General features: G+C 39.6%; 1 protein-coding gene across 6 annotated transcripts; it reads left to right on the top strand.

The window, feature by feature from the left end:
* The first annotated feature begins 2,789 nt into the window (after positions 1-2,789).
* On the top strand, positions 2,790-20,558 carry LOC120090375 (obscurin-like protein). Of its 6 annotated transcripts, none has more exons than XR_016524643.1 (7): positions 2,790-4,551; positions 4,684-4,834; positions 4,943-5,090; positions 5,191-5,244; positions 5,316-5,436; positions 5,866-6,145; positions 19,981-20,558. XR_016524643.1 is itself a non-coding variant. In XM_039047993.2 (6 exons), the coding sequence occupies exons 1-5, from the start codon at positions 2,895-2,897 to the stop codon at positions 6,142-6,144; spliced, it is 2,481 nt and encodes an 826-aa protein (XP_038903921.1). In that variant the 5' UTR covers positions 2,790-2,894; the 3' UTR covers position 6,145; positions 19,981-20,558. The 6 variants fall into 6 exon arrangements, 2 of the variants coding, with proteins under 2 accessions (XP_038903921.1, XP_090163441.1); XR_016524644.1 differs by lacking the exon at positions 19,981-20,558 and adding an exon at positions 14,417-14,640; XR_016524641.1 differs by having other exon boundaries at positions 5,191-5,436; positions 5,838-6,145.
* Positions 20,559-20,759: the final 201 nt, after the last annotated feature.

The raw sequence follows: 20,759 nt of genomic DNA, 5'->3' as shown, positions 1-20,759 counted from the left end.
CTCGGAGCAACCCCGCCAGGCCTGATAGCCATTTGGTGCATTAAATGAGCTTCGTTCGCAAAACCGTCTACGCGTACGCCTTTTTTTCATCGTTCTTAACCCTGGGTCCATTTTCGCGTTTTCGCCCGCTGGAAACTTCGCGCACAAAAATTAAGCCCCAAGCAGCCCTACCAGGCCCGATAGCCATTTGAGGCACCAATTGAGCTTCGTTCACAAACCATCTGCATGCACGGCTTTTTTCATCGTTCTTAACTTCTGGGTTTTTTTTTGCGTTTTTGCCTGCCGGAAAGTCCGCGCACAAAAATTGGGCCCCGGGCAGTCCCACTGGGCCCGATAGCCATTTGGGCACCAAATGAGCTTTGTTCGTATAACTGTCTGTGCGCACGATTTTTTTCATCGGTCTTAACCCCTGGGTCCGTTTTTGCATTTTCGCCTGCAGGAAAGTTTGCGCACAAAAATTGGGCCACAGAGCAGCCCCGCCGGTCCCAATAGCCATTTGGGGCACTAAATGAGCTCCATTCGCAAAATCGTCTGCGCGCAAGGCTTTTTTTCATCGTTCTTAATCCCTTGGTTCGTTTTCGCGTTTTCGCCTGTTGGAAAGTTCACGCATAAAAATTGGGCCCCGGGACAGCCTCACCGGGCATGATAGCCATTTGGGTCACCAAATGAGCTCCGTTCGTAAAACCGTCTGTGCGTACTACTTTTTTTTTTATCGTTCTTAACCCCTGGGTCTGTTTTCGTGTTTTCGCCTGCTGAAAAATTCGCGCACAAAAATTGGGCCCCGGGGCAGCCTCGTCGGGCCCATAGCCATTTGAGGCACCAAATGAGCTCCGTTCGCAAAACCGTTTGCACGCACGACTTTTTTTTCATCGTTCTTAACCCCTGTGTCTGTTTTTGCCCGCCGGAAAGTTTGCGCACAAAATTGGGCCCCGGGGCAGCCCCTCAGGCCCGATAGTCATTTGGGGCACCAAATGAGTTGCGTTCGCAAAATCGTTTGCGCACACGGCTTTTTTTCATCGTTCTTAACCTTTGGGTCCATTTTCGCGTTTTCGGCCACCAGAAAGTTCACACACAAAATTGGGCCCTGGGGCAGCCCCGCCGAGCTCGATAGCCATTTGTAGCACCAAATGAGCTCCGTTCGTAAAAGGACCGTCTTCACAGGCAGGAGTTCACAACTCACTCAGGATTCAAGTCATGTCACTTATGGTCATTCTTGTGAAATGTAAGTTTCTATTATGAATAGTGTTATATAACGAGACTCGTTATTTCGTGGTCTGGTATTATACAAACTCCTTTGTATAGAACACCCCTGCTCACATGTCTCTACATAAATGATCAGGATCAAATCATTTGTAGCACTTTACAACAATTATAACATCTATGAAGCGGATCGTATTCGTAGTGTCACCAGGATAATGTATCCAGCCTTATCCATCTACTACAGACCATTTAGGTTATCACTTAAACATGGTCCACCTGTATGTCTTTACATACATTTAAGCTAAAGATTTTAACCTTAGATGCTAGTTTATTAGTCTTGTGGTTAATTCTACTAAATGATAAATAAAATATCTCATATTTTATTAAATAATAAATTTTTTGTAGATTACAATTACAAACTACAAGACCCACGAGATTTAGGGCATCAACCCCAATAGTAGAAAGAAGTTAACGCTTAGAGAAAATAGAAGACTCCATGCATTAGAGCTATGAGACACCTTGCGGCCAACTCTATTGAACTATGCGGCCAAAGGTCCAAGAAGGGGACGTTATGGCTAAGTACAATAATGTGGTATGTGAGAAGTATGCAACCAACCTCGTCTGCCAATGTTGAGACTGAGTTAACAAACAAGGTGACAGAGGATATGACGATGGATAGAAGTATGCACTAATCAAGAGAAGGCTTAAGTGGTCGCAAGACCATGCGATGAAGTTAAGCTGAGGAGTTCAGCTTAATTAACTTTTAAGCAAGCCAGGTGGTAGTCTTAGAGATGTCAATTGGAATATAAGTATGCTAGGTGACGTTTAATTAGGCTGGAATGTTCATGCAAGTTTAAGTATAAATTAACATGATGAAGAAGGAAAATGGTTTGCCAAAATTTTCTTACACCTAAGGGAATGAGTGCTACTGCCATCTGAAGACTTTGAAAATGTGAAGAGTTCTCGGCAAACTTGAAGAAAAATTGGAGGATTCCAATCAACTCAAAAGAAGCAATGCTCAATTTCTAAGGTACGTGAAAGTTAAGATGTTTATGAGCAAATTTGTTGAAGAGAGTTTAGCTAGATGAATGTTGGGATTAAAGTTATGAAATCTGAAAGATCGAATTTGGAATGGTGTTGTGGATGAATAAGCAGGCAACTGCATATGAAGAACAAGTAAACAACTGACCAATTGATGATATGCATTGACGCATATTGGGATAGACAAAGAGTTCACAACTAAAGTGCTTTGAGTACGTCGCCTAGTTGACGTTCATCGCATAGGCTAAGAAAGTGTTTCAGTACTTACCGGAATACCTTGATGAAGGATTTCCAATTCTCAACCAAGTTATAAGGTAAGATGGCTAAGGATAGATGATGCGGTAAAGATGGTTTATGATGCGTCGAACTTAGCTGTGATGCGATGAATTACTAGTATGCTATGAAGTTAAGTTTATGCATTAAGCTCAAAAGGGAGCTATTATGCTGACCAATAGACCTTTCTTTGTTTAAGGCCAAACGTAAATATGAGAGTCTTACAGACTCCTTGGATAAATAGCTTAAGACATAGAGGGACTAGTTTTCAAGTAATTTTCTAGGTGTTTTACGTATAAGTGGTTTACTTGCCCTGTCTTCTTCCCTTTCTCAATTCCATCATATTTCTGTTCACCATTTTCGCAGCTCCAAATGATAAGATGGCAAAGCAGTCGAGTTCTCTTTTCCTCGAGGAATGGTTGAAGAGCATCGGCGGCACTGCTCTTAACTCCAAACTCACTTCCTCTTCTGCTCGAGAAATTATCCAAGCATGGGCTGAGCTTAGAAGCTCTTTGGAACATCAATCCTTTGATGATCGCCACATTCAATCGCTCAAAATTCTCGTTAACTCTCAGTCCTCACTCTATGTTGCAGACCCTCAAGCTAAGTTGGTGATTTCTATACTTTCTTCTCCCAATTTCTCTATTCCTGATGAATCCTATCCCCTTTTTCTGAGGATCCTTTATATCTGGGTCAGAAAATCTCTCCGACCCTCTTTAGTTCTTGTCGATTCATCTGTTGAGGTTCTCTCTCATATTTTTTCTTCCAAAATTGAATTGCGGAAGAACCCTTTGTTTTTCTCTGAAGGGGTTTTAGTTTTGGGTGCAATTTCGTATCTGCTTTCAGCTTCAGAAAAATCAAAATTATGCTGTTTGGAGTTGCTTTGCAGGGTTTTGGAAGAAGAATACCTACTGGTTGGATCAGTGGGAGAGATAATTCCAGAATTTCTTGCTGGGATTGGTTATGCTTTATCTTCATCAGTGAATGCTCATGTTGTTAGATTGTTAGATTCTTTGTTAGGAATTTGGGGTAATATAGGTGGCCCTATTGATACTCTTTCTAGTGGGTTAATGATTCTGCATATGATTGAATGGGTGACCTCTGGTATGATTAGTCTTCATTCTTTTGAGAAATTAGATGTGTTTAGCCAAGCTATTTTAGTGTCTTCAAAGGAAAGTTATGCTTCATTTGCTGTTGTAATGGCTGCAGCTGGAATATTGAGGGCTTTTAATACTCAAAAAGGCTTGTTGAGTAGTTCAGAAAGAGAAACAATATCTAGAATAAGGATTTCAGCCCAAGATTGTTTAGAATCTATAGCAAGGAATTTTATTTCTACTATGGAAGGATCTTCAATTACAGGCAATGACCATAGAAGGAGCGTGCTTCTATTGTGTATTTCGTTGGCAATAGCACGTTGTGGTCCTGTGTCATCTTGCCCGCCTGTGCTCATTTGTGTTGTTTATGCTTTGTTGACTGAAATATTTCCTTTGCAGCGTTTATATGCCAAAATTAATGAATTCTCTTTTGCCGAGTTGGGTGCGTTGGGGCTTACTCTAGTGAACGAGCATCTGGGTAGTATTCCTTTTAAGGAAGCCGGGGCCATCACTGGTGTTTTTTGCAGTCAGTATGCTACACTTGAGGAAGAGGACAAAAGTTTTGTTGAGAATCTTGTATGGGATTACTGTCAAGACGTCTACTCAAGGCATAGACTAGCCGGTTTGGTGCTTCGTGGCAGAGAGGATGAATTATTAGAGAATATAGAGAAAATTGCAGAGTCTGCTTTCCTCATGGTTGTAGTTTTCGCATTAGCCGTCACAAAAGAAAAGTTAGATTCCAAATATACGCTGGAAAGTCAGTTTGACATATCAGTAAGAATACTTGTTTCATTCTCTTGTATGGAATACTTTCGGCGTATTCGCTTGCCAGAATATATGGATACTATCCGAGGGGTTGTTGCAAGCATTCAGGGGAATGAGTCTGCTTGTGTATCTTTCATTGAATCAATGCCTACGTACCAAGATCAAACAAATGGGCCTGGTACTGGTTTCAAGTTATTTTACTTTGTAATCAAAATTAGGTTATGTTACTTGATGTTTCTAATATTGGTTTTTATGCTGATATTGTATATGCTTTTCAAGGATTTGAAAATTGAAATTCATTGTTTTCCAGATAACTCTATTGGGCGGATAACAAAATATTCATGGACCAAGGACGAAGTGCAAACTGCACGTATGTTGTTTTATGTACGAGTCATTCCAACTTGCATTGAGCGTGTTCCTACCCAAGTGTATGGGAAGGTGGTAGCCCCAACAATGTTTTTGTATCCTGTTCTAAGACATGCATATTCTTCTTTGTTTCTTTTTTCTTCTTCTTCTTCTTCATTTTTTCCCTCGTGAACTGTTTACTTCCTTATTACCAAGTCAATAAGATATATGGGGCATCCAAATGCAAAAGTAGCCCGAGCTTCGCACTCCGTGTTTATAGCTTTCATGTCTGGGAAGGATGACCTTGGCGATGAAAAGAGAGTGACGTTGAAGGAGGAGCTTGTTTTCTACTACATTGAGAGATCTTTATCAGTATTGCTCTCAACTAAAAACTTCTTTCTTTATTTATTAAACCAAACTTCAACTCGATAACTTGAGTCGGATGTTGAATTTTCAACTTTTATGATTTTAGGGGTATCCTGGCATTACACCATTTGAAGGCATGGCTTCAGGAGTTGCAGCTTTGGTACGATATCTTCCTGCAGGGAGTCCAGCAATCTTTTATTGTATTGACAGTCTTACTGTAAAAGCTACCAGCCTTTGCAGTGAAAACTTCATGGATGACGCGGATTTGTGGAAGACTTGGCAAGGAGACTTGGAGCCTTCCAAGAAAATTTTAGATATGCTTTTACGGCTCGTTTCTCTTGTTGATATACAGGTATTATACTATGTACAACCTAATATGTTTGTCCTTCCATATTTAGTGCAGTAGGCATTTTATATTCTCTCTTTTAAACAATATATATTAACTTGTGTTATAAATGGAATGTTGATTTCATGAAATTGATTCTGTAGCCAAGATATTATTCAATTAAATGTTGAGTGGCTTAAAGTTATTTGTTACTGTAGCCAAATTCATGTATTTGATGTACTCGAATTAGTAGTTAATGATGAACTAACCTACCATAGTGATTAGATTAATTCTAAATTGTGGGATCTGGGACTGTTCAAAGCTACCAGGATTCCACTGCATTATATTTGCATATCTAGGAAGGATATTGACTGAAGAAAGAAATAGACCATACATCAGCTGCTAAATTTCTGTCTGAATTTGTTTAGTTTGGATTTTGGCTCTCGCATATTTTAGGTCCTACCAAGCTTGATGAAGAATTTAGCACAACTAATCATCGAGTTACCCACAGAAGGCCAAAATATGGTTCTTGATCAGTTATACTCCCTGGTTTCAGAAGCCGATGATGTCACCCGTAAACCCATGTTAGTTTCATGGCTACAGTCGTTGTCTTATCTTTGTTCCCAATCTAAGAGCACAGATGCACGTTCCATTGAGAAGCAAAGTACACGGCTTACAAATTTTGCATGGATTGTTGATCCATTGAACCGTATTCGATCCTATGCACGACTTTGAGGTATGAATGTTTAATTGTCTGTTTAATTTTTCTCACTTCCCTAATAATGTTGAGTTTATTGTATGCATTTGGTGCAACATATTTACTTTATGATTTTATCCTGTTTGTGCTTTTTGTTTGGAAGATGTGTGTATTTGTATAAAGAAGCAAAAATTTATGGTTGGCTTGTATGTATTTTGTTCATTTATGTGGGTTATGTTTGTTTTTGCCTTTAGTTATGTGAGTTGTGTTTCTCTTTTTACCTCAATGTTTGTTATGAATTCCTCAAAGTTTATTGCCCTCTTTCCAATCAAATTGGCCAAAAAAGGTTTGCCACGAAAAGTTTCCAGGAGGCCTCTTATAAGGAAAACTCATGCCTTAAGAACATTGCATGAATAACTCAGTTATTGGGTGATGGCACCAATTAATCGAAAACAAAGATGTCATGAAGTAGAACCGAAAGAGCATGTGAGAGAGAGATGGTCCAAAAGTTTCATTCTCTTATCAGCTGCTTAACCCTTTGGTCTCTTTTATTTCATTTTTAAAGGCTTCTTGACAATTGAAAAACAACAATAAACCTCTTAAGAATTTTGAACTCCTGCATTGCAACCAAGAACATTTATTCCCTTTATAGATGTTTAAACTGAAACTATGTTATGCATGGAACAAGAAGTTGAACCCTGGTGCATGTGGCAAGATCACCTGCAGGAAGTGTGAACATTGAACAGTTATGATAGATATTGAAAGTAAAAGGAAAAAGAAATACCACAAGGTTTAGGTGGAAAACCCTAATTCAGGGAGAAAAAATCACGATAGAGAAGTTTTTATTATTTTAATGTCATGCGTACAAGAGACCCCAAACTCAGATTAAATAGAATAAGGGAAACCCTAATTTTAGTAGGCATAAAAGAAAAGACAAATATGTCCTTAGAGCTAATGCACCATATCTCAACACTCCACCTCAAGCTTCAAATGTTTGTCTCGGTAATCATCTGGTAAGAACATCTGCAACCTATTAGACTGAAGGAACATAGGGAATACAGATAACCCCGTGGTCTAACTTCTCTTTAATAACATGTCTGTCAATTTCAACATGCTTGGTTCTATCATGTTGTACTGGATTGTTGGCAATACTGATGGCAACCTTATTATCACAATACAGCTTCATGGGACCCAGACTGTCCTAGTGAAGATCAACCAAAACTTTCTGTAACCATATTTCTTCACACACTCCCAAGCTCATAGTTCTTTACTCTGCCTCAATACTGCTTCTGGCAACTACACCCTATTTTTTACTCCGCCAAGTCACCAAATTTCCCTATACAAAGGTACAATATCCCAAGGTTGACTTTCTATTTGTCACTGAACCTGCCTAATCTGAGTCAGTATATGCTTCGATGCTCCATGTGTCATATTTTATAAAAACCAAGCCCTTCCCGGGAGTAGACTTCAGATATCTCAGAATTCGAGTCACTGCTTCCATGTGTTCCTCATACGGATTCTGCATGAACTGGCTTACCACACTCACAGCAAGGAGATGTCGGGCCTAGTATAAGACAGGTAAATCAGTTTTCCTACAAGACGTTGATACCTCTCCTTATTTACAAGCATTCCTTCCGTAATGTCTTTCAGTTTGCCATTAACCTCAATAGGAGTGTCAATGGGTTTGCATCCAGTCATTCCTATTTCCTTTAACAGGTCCAGAGTGTACTTCCGTTGAGACACTGATATTCTTGCTTTCGATCTTGCTTTCTATCCCGAGAAAATACCTCAGACTACCAAGATCTTTGATCTTAAATTCACTTGTCATCCTCTGTTTTAGTTTAACAATTTCTGTCGTATCATCCCCTGATAAAATGATATCGTCGACATACACTACCAAAATAGCAATCTTCCCTGAAAGTGATCTTTTGGTGAACGATGTATGATCAGAATGCCCTTCAACAAACCTTTGGGATTTAACAAACACTGTAAACCTATCAAACCACGCTCTCGGAGACTGTTTCAACCCATATAAGGATTTTCTGAGTTTGCAAACATGGTTTCCAAATTTAGCTTCGAAACATGGAGGGGGACTCATGTAAACCTCTTCTTCTAACTCACCATTCAGGAAGGCATTTTTAACATCCAGCTGATGTAGAGGCCAATCCTTATTCGCTGCAACAAACAGAAGAACTCGGATCATGTTGAGCTTAGCCACTGGGGAAAAAGTTTCTGAATAATCAATCTCATACGTTTGAGTAAACCCTTTAGCAACTAACCTGACCTTATATCTCTCGGGCGTTCCATCAAACTTATACTTCACCATGAACACTCATTTGCAACCAGCTGTCTTGTGACCTCTAGGGAGAGTCACTAAATCCCAAGTCTGGTTCGCATCGTGAGCTCTCATTTCTTCCATTACTGTTGCTCTCCACTCAGGAACCTCCAGGTTGCATGCACACTGGTAGATATTGCCAGGGCATCCAGTTGAGTAGTAAAAGCCTTAAAAACAGGAGACAAGTTACTATATGTCAGAAAACTATGCATAGGGTACTTTGTACATGACCTGGTTCCTTTCCTCAGAGTGATTGGCATATCAAGAGTGATATCATAATTGCCAATTTTTGTCGGTCTCTCTCCAGTATCAAACTTCTGAGACAATTTTTCACCTTCCTGAGAGTCTTCCAGCACTTCATTACCTCCTGTAATTTCAACCTTCTCCGAGTCTGTCTCACCACCTTCTATGCACCTAGACTTCTCTTCAAGAATCTTCTCTAAAGCAACAGGATCTTGACCTGAGCTGGTTCCGATGCTTGGACACTTTCCGATGGAACAACAGGAATTTCCTGGGTTTCCTTTCTGAGATTCTTCCTACAGTATGTTATCCAGGGCATTTGTCTAGTGGGGAGGACAGACACTGGAATATCAGGGATAGGTTCGGGACTAGGTAGGACAGGTTCGGGACTAGGTAGGTTGGATTCAGGAACGGGTTCAGGACTGGGTTCAGGAACAGTAGAACTAGGTTCAAGATTGAAGCTAATAGGTATGGAGTATGTGGAACTATTAGTCTCTTCACTTGTGGTCTCCCCCTGATGACGACTAACGGGAAAGAATGGTTCATCTTTAAGGAATGTGACATCCATAGTGACAAAGTACTTTCTGAAAGTTGGGTGAAAACATTTATATCCTCGCTGATGAAGGGGATACCCGACAAACACACACTTTTGAGCACGTTGGACAAGCTTAGTTTGGTGAGGGCCATGAGTGTGAACAAAAGCTGTAAACCCAAACACAGGAGAGGAACTTCAAGAATAAAACGTGTAGACTGACAGGACTCTTTAAAGCACTCAAGGGGTGTTTGGAATTTTAGAACACGTGAAGGCATCCTATTAATGAGATGGGCTGCAGTGAGGACCGCTTCTCCCCATAGATATGATGGGAGAGACGTAGGGATCATCAAGGAACAAGCAACTTCAATAAGATGGTGATTTTTCCGTTCAGCCACCCAGTTTTGTTGCGGAGTATAAGCACAAGAGTTTTGATGGATGATTTCTTTTGACGTTAGGAATTCCCGGAGGGTGTGATTGACAAATTCACGCCCATTGTCGCTTCGAAGGATGACAATCTTCGTATTAAACTGAGTTAAGATGGTGGTATAGAATTGTTGGAAGGTAGACAGGACCTCGAATTTATCAGCAAGGAGGTATACCTATGTAAGTCGGGTATGATCATCGATGAAAGTGACAAACCATCGTTTACCAAACAGGGTAGAGACGTTTGAAGGACCCCAAACGTCACTGTGGATCAAGTGGAAAGGCTGGGTAGGTTTATAAGGTTGAGAGACAAAAGAAACACGAGGTTGTTTAGCACGTATACAGACATCACAAGACAAAGAAGAAATATTCACATTATGGAATAAATGAGGAAACAAATATCTCATATATTGAAAACTTGGATGTCCAAGATGAAAATGCCACAATAAATAATCTTTTTCAGACATAGTAAATGAAGATAAAAGACTAGTCCTAAACAAATTCCTGGAGGAAGCATCTTTAGAAAAGAAATAGAGGCTTCTGTCATATCGAGCAGTGCCAATCGTCTTCCCCAATCTCAAGCCCTGAAACAAAGTAGCATCTGATGAGAAGACAACTCTACAATTCAAATCTTTTGTTAATTTACTTATTGATAACAAATTGTAAGAAATTTTTGGCACATGTAGGACATTTTGTAGAACTAATCCCTGAAATGGTGACAGTCTGTCTTTTCCAGCAACAGGAGCGAAGGACCCATCCGCAATACGAATCCTCTCATTTCCAGCACTCGAATAATACCAGAAGAATCGATCTGATAAGCCAGTCAAGTGATCAGTCGCTTCTGAATCTAGAATTCATAACTCATTCCCTTCAATGAGGAAACTAAAAGATTGAGGGTTACCTGATTGAGCAACTGTTTCGATCCCTATGGTACCTGAATCACCTAGGTTGGTTACCGGAGGTTGTGTCTGAGGTTGTACCTGAGGTTGTGTGGCCCCTTCAACTGATTCACTCACCATAGCACGCCCAGATTTTGACTTGTCATTTGGGGGGCGACGTTTACCATTAGGAAGTCGACCATGCAGTTTCCAACACTGATCCTTCATGTGCCACTGTTTTTTGCAATGCTCACATACTGGGGGTATTTTGCTATTCTGTCTGTCACTATCAAATCCAGAGGATTTCACCCCAAAAGCAGTTGATTCTACAGTGGTAACCCCAAACCCATTCATTGCACTCGATCTATCCTCTTCCAATTGAACCTCTGAACAGACCTCCATGGGGGACGGTATCGCTACCCTAATATTCAACTTCGACCCGTATCAAATTTGGGGTGCAACCCTGCAAGAAAATCATACACACGATCAACCTTTTCTATCTTCGAGTACTGGATTCCGTCATGCGGGCAATTTCAGATGATCTCCCAACATAGATCCATTTCTTGCCATAACAAAGACATTATGTTGAAATAGGATGTTACATCCATGCTCACTTGCTTGCACTCATGAACCTGATTACGTAAAGTATACAAGCAAGATGCGTTCTGTCTTCTAGAATATAACCTACGGACCGCATCCCAGATATCCCTTGCAGTGGCTAAATATAGTAGGAATTCCCAATTTGAGGTTCCATGCTACTTATCAGCATTTACCGAAGGAAAGAATCTTCTGCCTTCCAGACCCGCTCTTGGGGATCCCCAGGGCTCGGTCACGGTATTTCTCCAGTTAAGTACCCAAATCTATGGTGCCCTTCATGGACCATTTTAATCGTTTGGGACCAAGAGAAGTAGTTTTGGCCATTCAACTTCTCACCTGTGATCATTCCTGTAGAGTTTCCTGAAGTACCAGTTAACAAATTAGCAGTAGGTAGAATAGGGAGCACTATTACCGGGTTTTCTTAATAGATTGGAAGATTGAAAGACTCATGGCCATTCAGTTTTGAACCAAGAACTGTCATCTGTTATTGGAGACTTGCCAATTGCTGTTGAAGTTCCCTATGGGTCTCTGATCTTGATTGTTTCTGCTCATAGGAACCGAGAATAGAATTTTCACCCATAGAGTCACCCACTCGATACCGAGGCTGAACCGGATACACGTTTGGGATGGACCCCTGTTGTTGGAAGGAACCAAAAAACTGGTCAGAAGATTCAACCGGGTACTGCCCAAACACCTCGGTGTTGCTTCTTGAAGCTACACGGCCAGGTATTGCACCGGCTGAAGGATTGGTGGCTGACTGGTGCGAGACTGGCTCGGGAGGACGCGCGACTGACAATCTGGGAGGAATAGCAAACGACTGGCGTGGGATTTGCGTGGACGCGAGTAGCTGGTGCGCGATCGTTTGACCCGACTCGGAAGTTGGAGTGAACCCACCCGACATTTGCTGCAACTATGCGAACAATGGCACGCCGACTAGGGTTGGGCTGCTCGCCATCTAGATTGTCCGTGGCTGCTCGAAGGTTGGGTCGCGGCTGCTCGACGGCGCGGCTCCGACGACTGTAGGGTTGAGGTCGATCGGCGGCTGTAGGGTTGTTGGGTTCAAGATTGTCTGGAGATACCGATCCATAGCCGCTTGAATCATGGCCATATTAGTTGGGTCAGCTATTGCTCCATCATCAACCACGTCTGATGACTGAATTTCTTCTATCGGGGCTAGGATTTCATCACCTTGCTCTGATACCATATTGAAAGTAAAAGGGAAAAGAAATAACACAAGGTTTACATGGAAAACCCTAATTTAGGGAGAAAAAACCACGATAGAGAAGTTTTTATTATTTTAATGTCATGCATACAAGAGATCCCAAACTCAGATTAAATAGAATGAGGGAAGCCCTAATTTTAGTAGGCATAAAGGAAAAGATAAATATGCTCTTAGAGCTAATGCACCATATTTCAACAATAGACATAAAAGAAGGCTTTCAAGACAGATGGTGTAGAATAAATACTAATATACTAGGCACTATAAACCTCTACATTCATATCAGATAACTTTTTTTCTTCAATAAGAAATAGAGACTTGTATTAAAAAAAAAAAAGGACAAAGGAAAACAAACCTAAGGGCCCTCCGCCGCAGCAGCAAAAGCACTAATGAATAAGCCTTTCAGTTGTTAAAAAAAAGTGTGTGATGTAGTTTGTGCACCACCAAGAAGCTGTATGGTGAACAACAGTCCAAAAAGAATTAAAAGAATCAGACTTATTCGTTCCAAATGCACCACAAAAGGGACTGAGAAGTACATCTCCAATGGACATTCCCTTCAGGACCAAAAGCTTTACTATCTCTAGCCTATCAATCAACCAATCATGGATCTTGCTTGGGAGGCAACACTCCAAGCCAAAAGTTCTGAACAAGAGATCCCAACCCTTCTCGACAAAGCCACAATGTAGAAACAAATGGTCAAGGGACTCCTCTTTTTAAGGCAAAGATAGCAGACTGGAGGACTAAGAGAAAAATGTTGAAGCTTTCTTTGAAGCTTTTCATGAGTGTTAAGGCTTTTGTAAGCAGTAGACCATAGGAAAAACTTCACATTTTTTGGAATTTTGAGATTCCAGATGAAACGCATCAGGGTTAATTGCAAGAGAAAAGTTGAATGGTCAGAATCATTTCTCCTGGTTTTAGTCCATTAAAATGACTCTTGAAGGACGTCACAAGTTTAGGTATCTAACTGGTGAGATACCTAGACCTAGGCCAAGGGATCCTTAGGAGTGCATTTGGAAAGGAGAGGACTCCCTGCTTTGATCACTACTGATTAATAGTATGGAACCTCAGATAGGGAAACCATTGTTGTATGCTTTGACTGCTCGAGATATCTGGGATGCAATTTGAAAATTATATTCTAAGAGGCAGATTGCATTTCGTCTTTACACCCTACATAAACAGGGTCCGAGTGCAAACGGGGGGCGATGGATGTCACTTCATACTTTAACAAATTTTTCTTAATCTGGCAGGAGATGGACCTGTGTCGTGAAATTATCTGGGAATGTCCTTGTAGAGGTGTTTAGTATTCCAAGATTGAGGAAGTTGATCGTGTCTGATTTCCTAGCTAGTTTGAACTCCAAGTTCGATGCAGTACAAGGCTGTATATTGGGACAGAGGCCTATACCTTCTCTTATGGAAGTGTGTTCTGAGGTTCGTCTAGAGGAAGACAAACAGTGCTATGAACATCATGATCATATCTGATATTGATTCTACTGCTTTCAGTACAAAATTATCTAGTTCTAATAGTGACAAGAAAAATGGGAAATAGACCCTAATGTGTGAACATTGCAAGAAACCTTGGCATAGGAAAGATTAGTGTTGGTAGTTACATGGTAGACCACCGAATGACAGAAGATGTCCTCCAAATGACAGGCCAATCTTGGTCGGGCTCTTATGAGTGAATTTGTGAGTGCCCTCCAGTCACAACCTCAGGTGAATTGTCAAAGTGACCATAATGTCTCTTCCCTTAAGGCTGTTGCTCAATCAAGTACCTCTCAATCCTAAGTCTCCTCAATATAAATGGTAAGAAACCATGGATACTTGATTCAGGGGCTATAGATCATTTGATTGGTTCTTCTGATAATTTTCTATCATATCTTCCCAGTGCTGGTAAGGAAAAGATTCGGATTGCAGATGGGTCCTTTGCTCCTATTGCGGCAAGTGTCATATTTCTCCTTTTGATGGTTTAACTTTACATAATATCCTGCATATACCCAAAATATCTTACAATTTACTATCTATTAGTAAGATAACTAGAGATCTGAATTGTCAAGTTGCTTTCTCACCAGATAATGTTTTCTTTCAGGACTTGAGCTCGGGGAAGACGATTGGCACTGCCCAGCACAATAGGGATTCTATGTCCTTAACTCTTTCTCTAGGAACTGTTATAGGACTAGTTTGTTGTCTTCTTATTTTTCAACTTTAGAAAAAGATTGTATGTTGTGGCATTTTCGCCTTGGTCATCCAAATTTCAAATATATGAAATATTTATTTTCTCATTTATTCAATAAAGTTGATGTCTCTTCTCTATCTTGTAATGTGTGCATTCGTGCAAAAAAAGCATAAGGTCACCTTTCCGTCTCAACCTTACAAAACTTCTCAGCCCTTCACCCTTATTTATAGTGATGTTTGGGGTCCCTCGAGTATTACCACCTCTTCGAGGAAATGGTGGTTTGTGACTTTTATTGATGATCATACCCGTCTTACATGGGTTTTTCTCTTCACTGATAAATCTGAGGTTTGTCGGTATTTCAACAATTTTATACTACTCTTGAGACTCAGTTCAACACAAAAATTGATGTTCTTTGTAGTAATAATGGTCGTGAGTTCCTTAATAATACTTTTTGTGATTTTTTGTCTTCTAAAGGTATTGTCCACCAAAGCTCGTGTGCCTATACACCTCAACAGAATGAGGTGGCTGAAAGGAAAAATCGTCACCTTCTTGAGGTTGCACAGTCTCTTATGTTGTCTACTTCACTTCTATCTTACTCATGGAGGGATGCAGTTCTGACTGTAGCTCATCTTATTAATCGAATGTCTTCCCGTGTCCTCCAACTCCAAACCCCTCTTGAATGCCTCAAGGAGTCATACCCTACCACGCGGCTTATTCCCGATATTCCTCTTTGAGTTTTTGGGTGCACTACCTTTGTCCATAGTCATGACCTTAATCAAACTAAGTTTACTTCTCATGCTTAGAAATGTGTCTTCATTGGGTATCCCCTTCACCAGCGAGGTTATAAATATTTTCACCTTTCTTCCTAGAAATACTTCATCTCAATGGATGTAACGTTCCTTGAGGATAAACCTTTTTTTCCCGTTAGTTATCTTCAGAGGGAGAGTACTAGTGAAGAGACTAACTGGTCCACATCTTCAGTCCCTACTGACCTTTCTGAACTCCTTCCTAAATCCATCCTGAGTGCCCATGACACTGTTCTACCCACTAAACAAGTCCCTTGGATAACCTACTACAAGAAGAATTTTAGAAAGGAAATGGTGTCCCCTACTACTTCACCGACGCCAGTCCATGAATCTGAACCAACACAAGCTCAAGGTACTACTGGCCCTGATAATACTAATTTGTGTGTTAAGGATGATATTGTTAATTTGCCTGAGGATGACAGGAATGATATGTTAGTTCTAGAGAATAACAGGGTTGCAAGCAGTGATGAGACTTCGACAGAAACACAAGAGGGTGAGATTCTTCATCAGACTGGAAAATGTAATCAAAATCTCATTACAGATAAGGAATCAAACAAACTGGAGGATTGTGTTATCTCTCTTGACATGCCCATTGCATTAGAAAGGGTATCGGATCCTGCACCAAGTACCCCATTTATAGTTGCATGTCTTACAGTAATCCGTCTTCTAGGTTCAGGGCGTTCATTGCCAGCCTTGATATAGTAATAATACCGAAAAACATACATATGGTTATGGAAATTCCTGAGTGGAAGACTGCCGTCATGGAAGAAATGAGAGCTCTTGAAAAGAATAATATGTGGGACCTTGTTGCTCTTCCTAAAAGGCATAAAATAGTTGGGTGCAAGTGGTGTTCACTTTGAAGTATAAATCAGATGGAACTCTAGACAGGTACAAGGCCATATTTGTAGCAAAAGGGTTTACTCAAACTTATGGGATAGATCATTTTGAGACTTTCTCCCTTGTAGCGAAGTTAAACATGGTTCGGGTCCTTTCTGTTGCAATTAATAAAGACTGGCCTCCCCATCAACTTGATGTGAAAAATGCATTTCTGAATGGTGAATTAGAAGAAGAGGTGTATATGAGCCCCTCCCCCCAAGTGTTAAAGCTCGGTTTGATCATCAGGTTTGTAAACTCAGGTAGTCTTTGTATGGTTTGAAATAGTCCTCAAGAGCGTGGTTTGACAAGTTTACTACCTTTGTTAAGTCCCAAGGTTTCACTCAGAGACACTCTGATCACACATTTAAAAAATGTCAGTATCTGAGAAAATTGTTGTTCTAATTGTGTATGTTGATGATATTGTCCTGTAGGAGATGATGTTGTTGAGATCACTAGGCTGAAAAAGAAAGTGGCTGATGAGTTTGAGGTCAAAGATCTAGGGAATCTGAAGTATTTCCTTGGAATGGATGTGGCAAGATCAAAGGAAGGGATCTTTGTCTCACAATGGAAACACAATTTTGACCTGTTAAAAGAAATACGTACGATTGGATGTAGACCTGTTGAAACTCCTATTGAATTCAATGCAAAACTAAGAGATTTTGTTGACAAAGTTCCTATTGATAAAGAGAGGTATCAACATCTAGTAGAAAAGCTGATTTACTTATCTCACACTAGACCAAATATTTCTTGTGTCGTCAATGTTGTTAGTCAATTTATGCATGCACTCTACGAAGAACATATGGAAGCTATGAATTGGATTATGAGATATTTGAAAAGTTCACCAGGTAAAGGTTTGATGTTTAGAAAAACTAACAGGAAATGCACTGAGACTTATACTGACTCTGATTAGGCAGGATCAGTTATTAGCAGAAAGTCTACCTCTGGATATGATACTTTTGTGTGGGGTAACCTAGTTACTTGGAGAAGTAAGAAGCAAAGTGTTGTTGCTAGAAGCAGTGCTGAAGCTAAATACAAAGCTATGAGTTTGAGAATCTGTGACGCAATCTAGTTGAAGAAAGTTCTGTTTATTTACACCAAGATAGTGTTCTACCCATGAAGCTCTATTGTGATAATAAAGCGACTATAAGCAGAGCCAATAATTCTGTACAACATGATAGAACGAAACATGTGGAGATTGATAGACAGACACTTTATAAAAGAGAAACTGGACAATGGCAGTGTCTGTATTCCGCATTCCATTTAGTCAACAAGTTGTTGATGTTCTCACCAAAGGGTTACTCAAGCAAAGTTTTGATTCATGTGTTAGCAAGTTGGATTTGATTGATATCTACGCCCCAACTTGAAGGAGAGTGTTGGAAATAGGGAGTATTGTTGATAGTTTATAGTCCAAGAGTATTTTAGTATTTTACTTTACCAGGTTTATTTCCTTTTTTTATTTTAGGACTTGTTAGAGCCTATAAATATGACTTCTATTATAACTTTTATTTTGTGTTAAAAAATAATAAAAGAGACTTCCCCATCTACTTAGTGTTCTCTATCTTCCGTTCTCTATTTTCTAACAACAATAATGAGTACAGTGAGGAAGACGAGTCGAGTATAGAAGATGAGGAAGAAAAATCAGTTGCCGATAAGTCGAATCAAGAAGATAACACGTGCAAGGAAAAACTTGAGTGGGACGAGGAAAAGAACAATGTGAGTAACTCGGAGATTGCATAACTTGAATTGGATGAGGAGGAATGATCGCTTGAAATCGGTGATGAAGACGTCGAAATCGAAGCCGTTGGAAAGGTTGAAGAAGAAATTAAAGACGTAAGAGAAGAAATTGCGAAGGAGGGTTCATCGAAGCCCACTATTATCGAGCTAAGACCCAAAATGGCTGTTTATACAACATCAGAGGAGGTTGAACAGAAGTCGACAATCGTGGTATCGTCTGAGAGCATTATCGAGGCAGAAGAAGATAAGTTTCTAGAGAAGAGGATATCGAAGAAATCAATGGTGTTGATCGTTGGTATACTATGTTGAAATTTTCAACGTTGTCGAAAGGGGACGACTTTGATGCAGGAGCTTCGTCGGAGAAGGACGATTCGTCGAAAGATACTGTTGCTGGAAAAGACAAGTTGCATGGTATTGCCGGAGAGGGTCGAAATATGTCGTCGCCGGAGACTACAATAGCTGCTGCCACGTTGTTGAAGAAAAGAGAAGGGTTGGCGGCTAATCACTTTCACGGTGAAGAAGGAAGCAACATAAAATTGGGGGAAATTTTGGAAATTCACACAACCCTAGTTACAAGTATCATGGGCCCCACAAAACCTGATTTTCACTTCTTGGTATCTTCAATATTGGGCCCATTAGTGAGTCGAGCATTGAACATATGTTATCCAAAGGGTAATTTCCATTTCATTTTTACAACATTTTCATGGAGTATTCTTTTCATTCCAAGATGGATTTGGGAAACTTTGTCCCGAGATTTTTCAGTTTGAGTCTACCACACTCAAAGAGTTGAGAGAAGGAAGCTTCAATTTATCACCACGAATTTGAGAACAATTTTTTTTTTTTTTTTTTTTTTTTTAAATTTTGGGAGGGATAGAATATGATGTAATAGGATATAGGGGAAATTTAGTAAATTCAGGATTAGTTATCCTATCCCACACTTAATTCTCTATAAATAGAGAACCCCTCTCTGTATGGATAAATGGGATTTGGAGCTTAGGAGGAGCTTGTCAGACAAATGGATAACTAGATTTTCCTTAGTGATATGCAAACTTTAGCAATTTGAAAATTAGGAATCCATTTGTTGAACTTTTAAAATCAAATTCTAAAACCCCAAATCAAATGGGCATCAATCCAAGGAAGGATTAGATTTTGGATTACCTTTTGACCAGAGACGAAGAGATAAGGAGAACTAGTTCCTCATTCATAGTTTGAACACTTCACAAGCAAGATGATTAGACTTACCTAAATGTTCTTGGCATGCATCCCTGACTCAAGAATTGCAAATTAGTCATGGGATTTTGTCATCTACCGGAAGATTTTCATTTAGAAAAAACCCTAAAAACTCAAAACATCAAAGAACTATTGCATTGTGTTCCCTTCCCTCCCTTAAAACCTATCTACTTATCCAAAGGGACTTAAAAGTCCAATGTACCCCTAACTCAAAAGACTAAAACCCCATGTAAAAGCTCAATCAAATGAAAATACCAAAAACTCGTTATGTTTGTAAGTAAAGTAATACTAATGAAATTTAACAAAGCTCAATCAAATGAAACCAATTATAGAGCTTCTAATTAGTTGTTTGAATCCCCTCAATTGAGTTCATCTCTATTTGTATACGAGAATTCAATGCTACCCGTAGCTTCTTCGCTCTTGAATGTGTATTTGGTCCTGGAGGTAACATGAGGACGTCTTAGTTCATATCACTTGAACTAAAAATTGATGTTGTTAGACTTTGATTTGAACAATAACAGGGACATTTTGATTAAGTGTCTTCTCTTGCAAATCTCCTCCGCCTCCTCTGCATCTAACCATCTTACAATTGCAAGTTCTTAGAAATTTAATATGGTTATAAGTTTTAACTCTGTATTCTGTTTTGAAGCAATGGCATGAGCTGGTGAAGAAAAACATTTTGTGCTTGTCTTCTAACATAGTTAATGAAACTCTAATTGAGATATCACTTTTGCTGCTTAAATATATATTCTTGGTAGAACTGAAACTAGAGCTAAACCCCCGACTTCACTCATTGCATCTAACTCCGATCTTATTATGTGTTTTACATAGGTGTTGTCACCTGAACTTACTTGCGGCGAGCACAACATATTTTAATCAAGCTTACTGTCCCAAGTTTATCTGAGAATTGCACCCATTTTGGTCAGTCTGCAAAGCGAAAATGAAAGAAGCTTTGAAACATCCCTAGTCTTAGTCTTTGTCTTTCAGTAGAGTTTTCCCCATTCTTTTAGTTACCTTAAAAGAGAACTGTTTACAAAACAAGCTGCACGAAAGAGGCCAAGCCATAACATATGAGACGACTCAACTTTAACATAGTTACTTTTATGATATAGTTGACCCCTACAGGTATTTATACAAGTTATCAGTGTAAGAACGATGCATTATTCCTTTTCGTATCGGGACGTTACAACTGATTTTTTATTCCATTATATTCACAAATCTCCATCAACTAGAATGGAAAGGCTGTGATCAATAAATGTTATGATGTATTTGTTTATGTTAATCTACTTAGGAAATATCCGTTAGCAATATATTGAACTTTTTCTGGGTCACTTTACCAATGTAGTGTATCTTGTATGTATACATTGACAAATGTATTGTATGTATTAGCCATTTCCTTGCATGTTTCATGATTTGATCTTATGATGTTCTTTCTTTTTTTGCTTTTTTACTTTATTTTATTTTTTCCTGAAGAAATTTTAGGGGCTATCCAAAGTGCAGTACTCCTCTACACTGATATTAATTTTATAAGATGGGTTCCCTCCTTCCTGTTTATGTGATATTTTCTCCCATTTTGTAGTTATATGATTTGTTAATAAAGCGAGAGAGGG

Source organism: Benincasa hispida, chromosome 11 (genome assembly GCF_027475165.1).
Source record: "Benincasa hispida cultivar pf3 chromosome 11, pf3_genome.v1.1, whole genome shotgun sequence".
NCBI lineage: Eukaryota > Viridiplantae > Streptophyta > Magnoliopsida > Cucurbitales > Cucurbitaceae > Benincasa > Benincasa hispida.
Note: the sequence above shows the minus strand (reverse complement) of the source record. Positions and strands in the feature narration are given on the sequence as shown.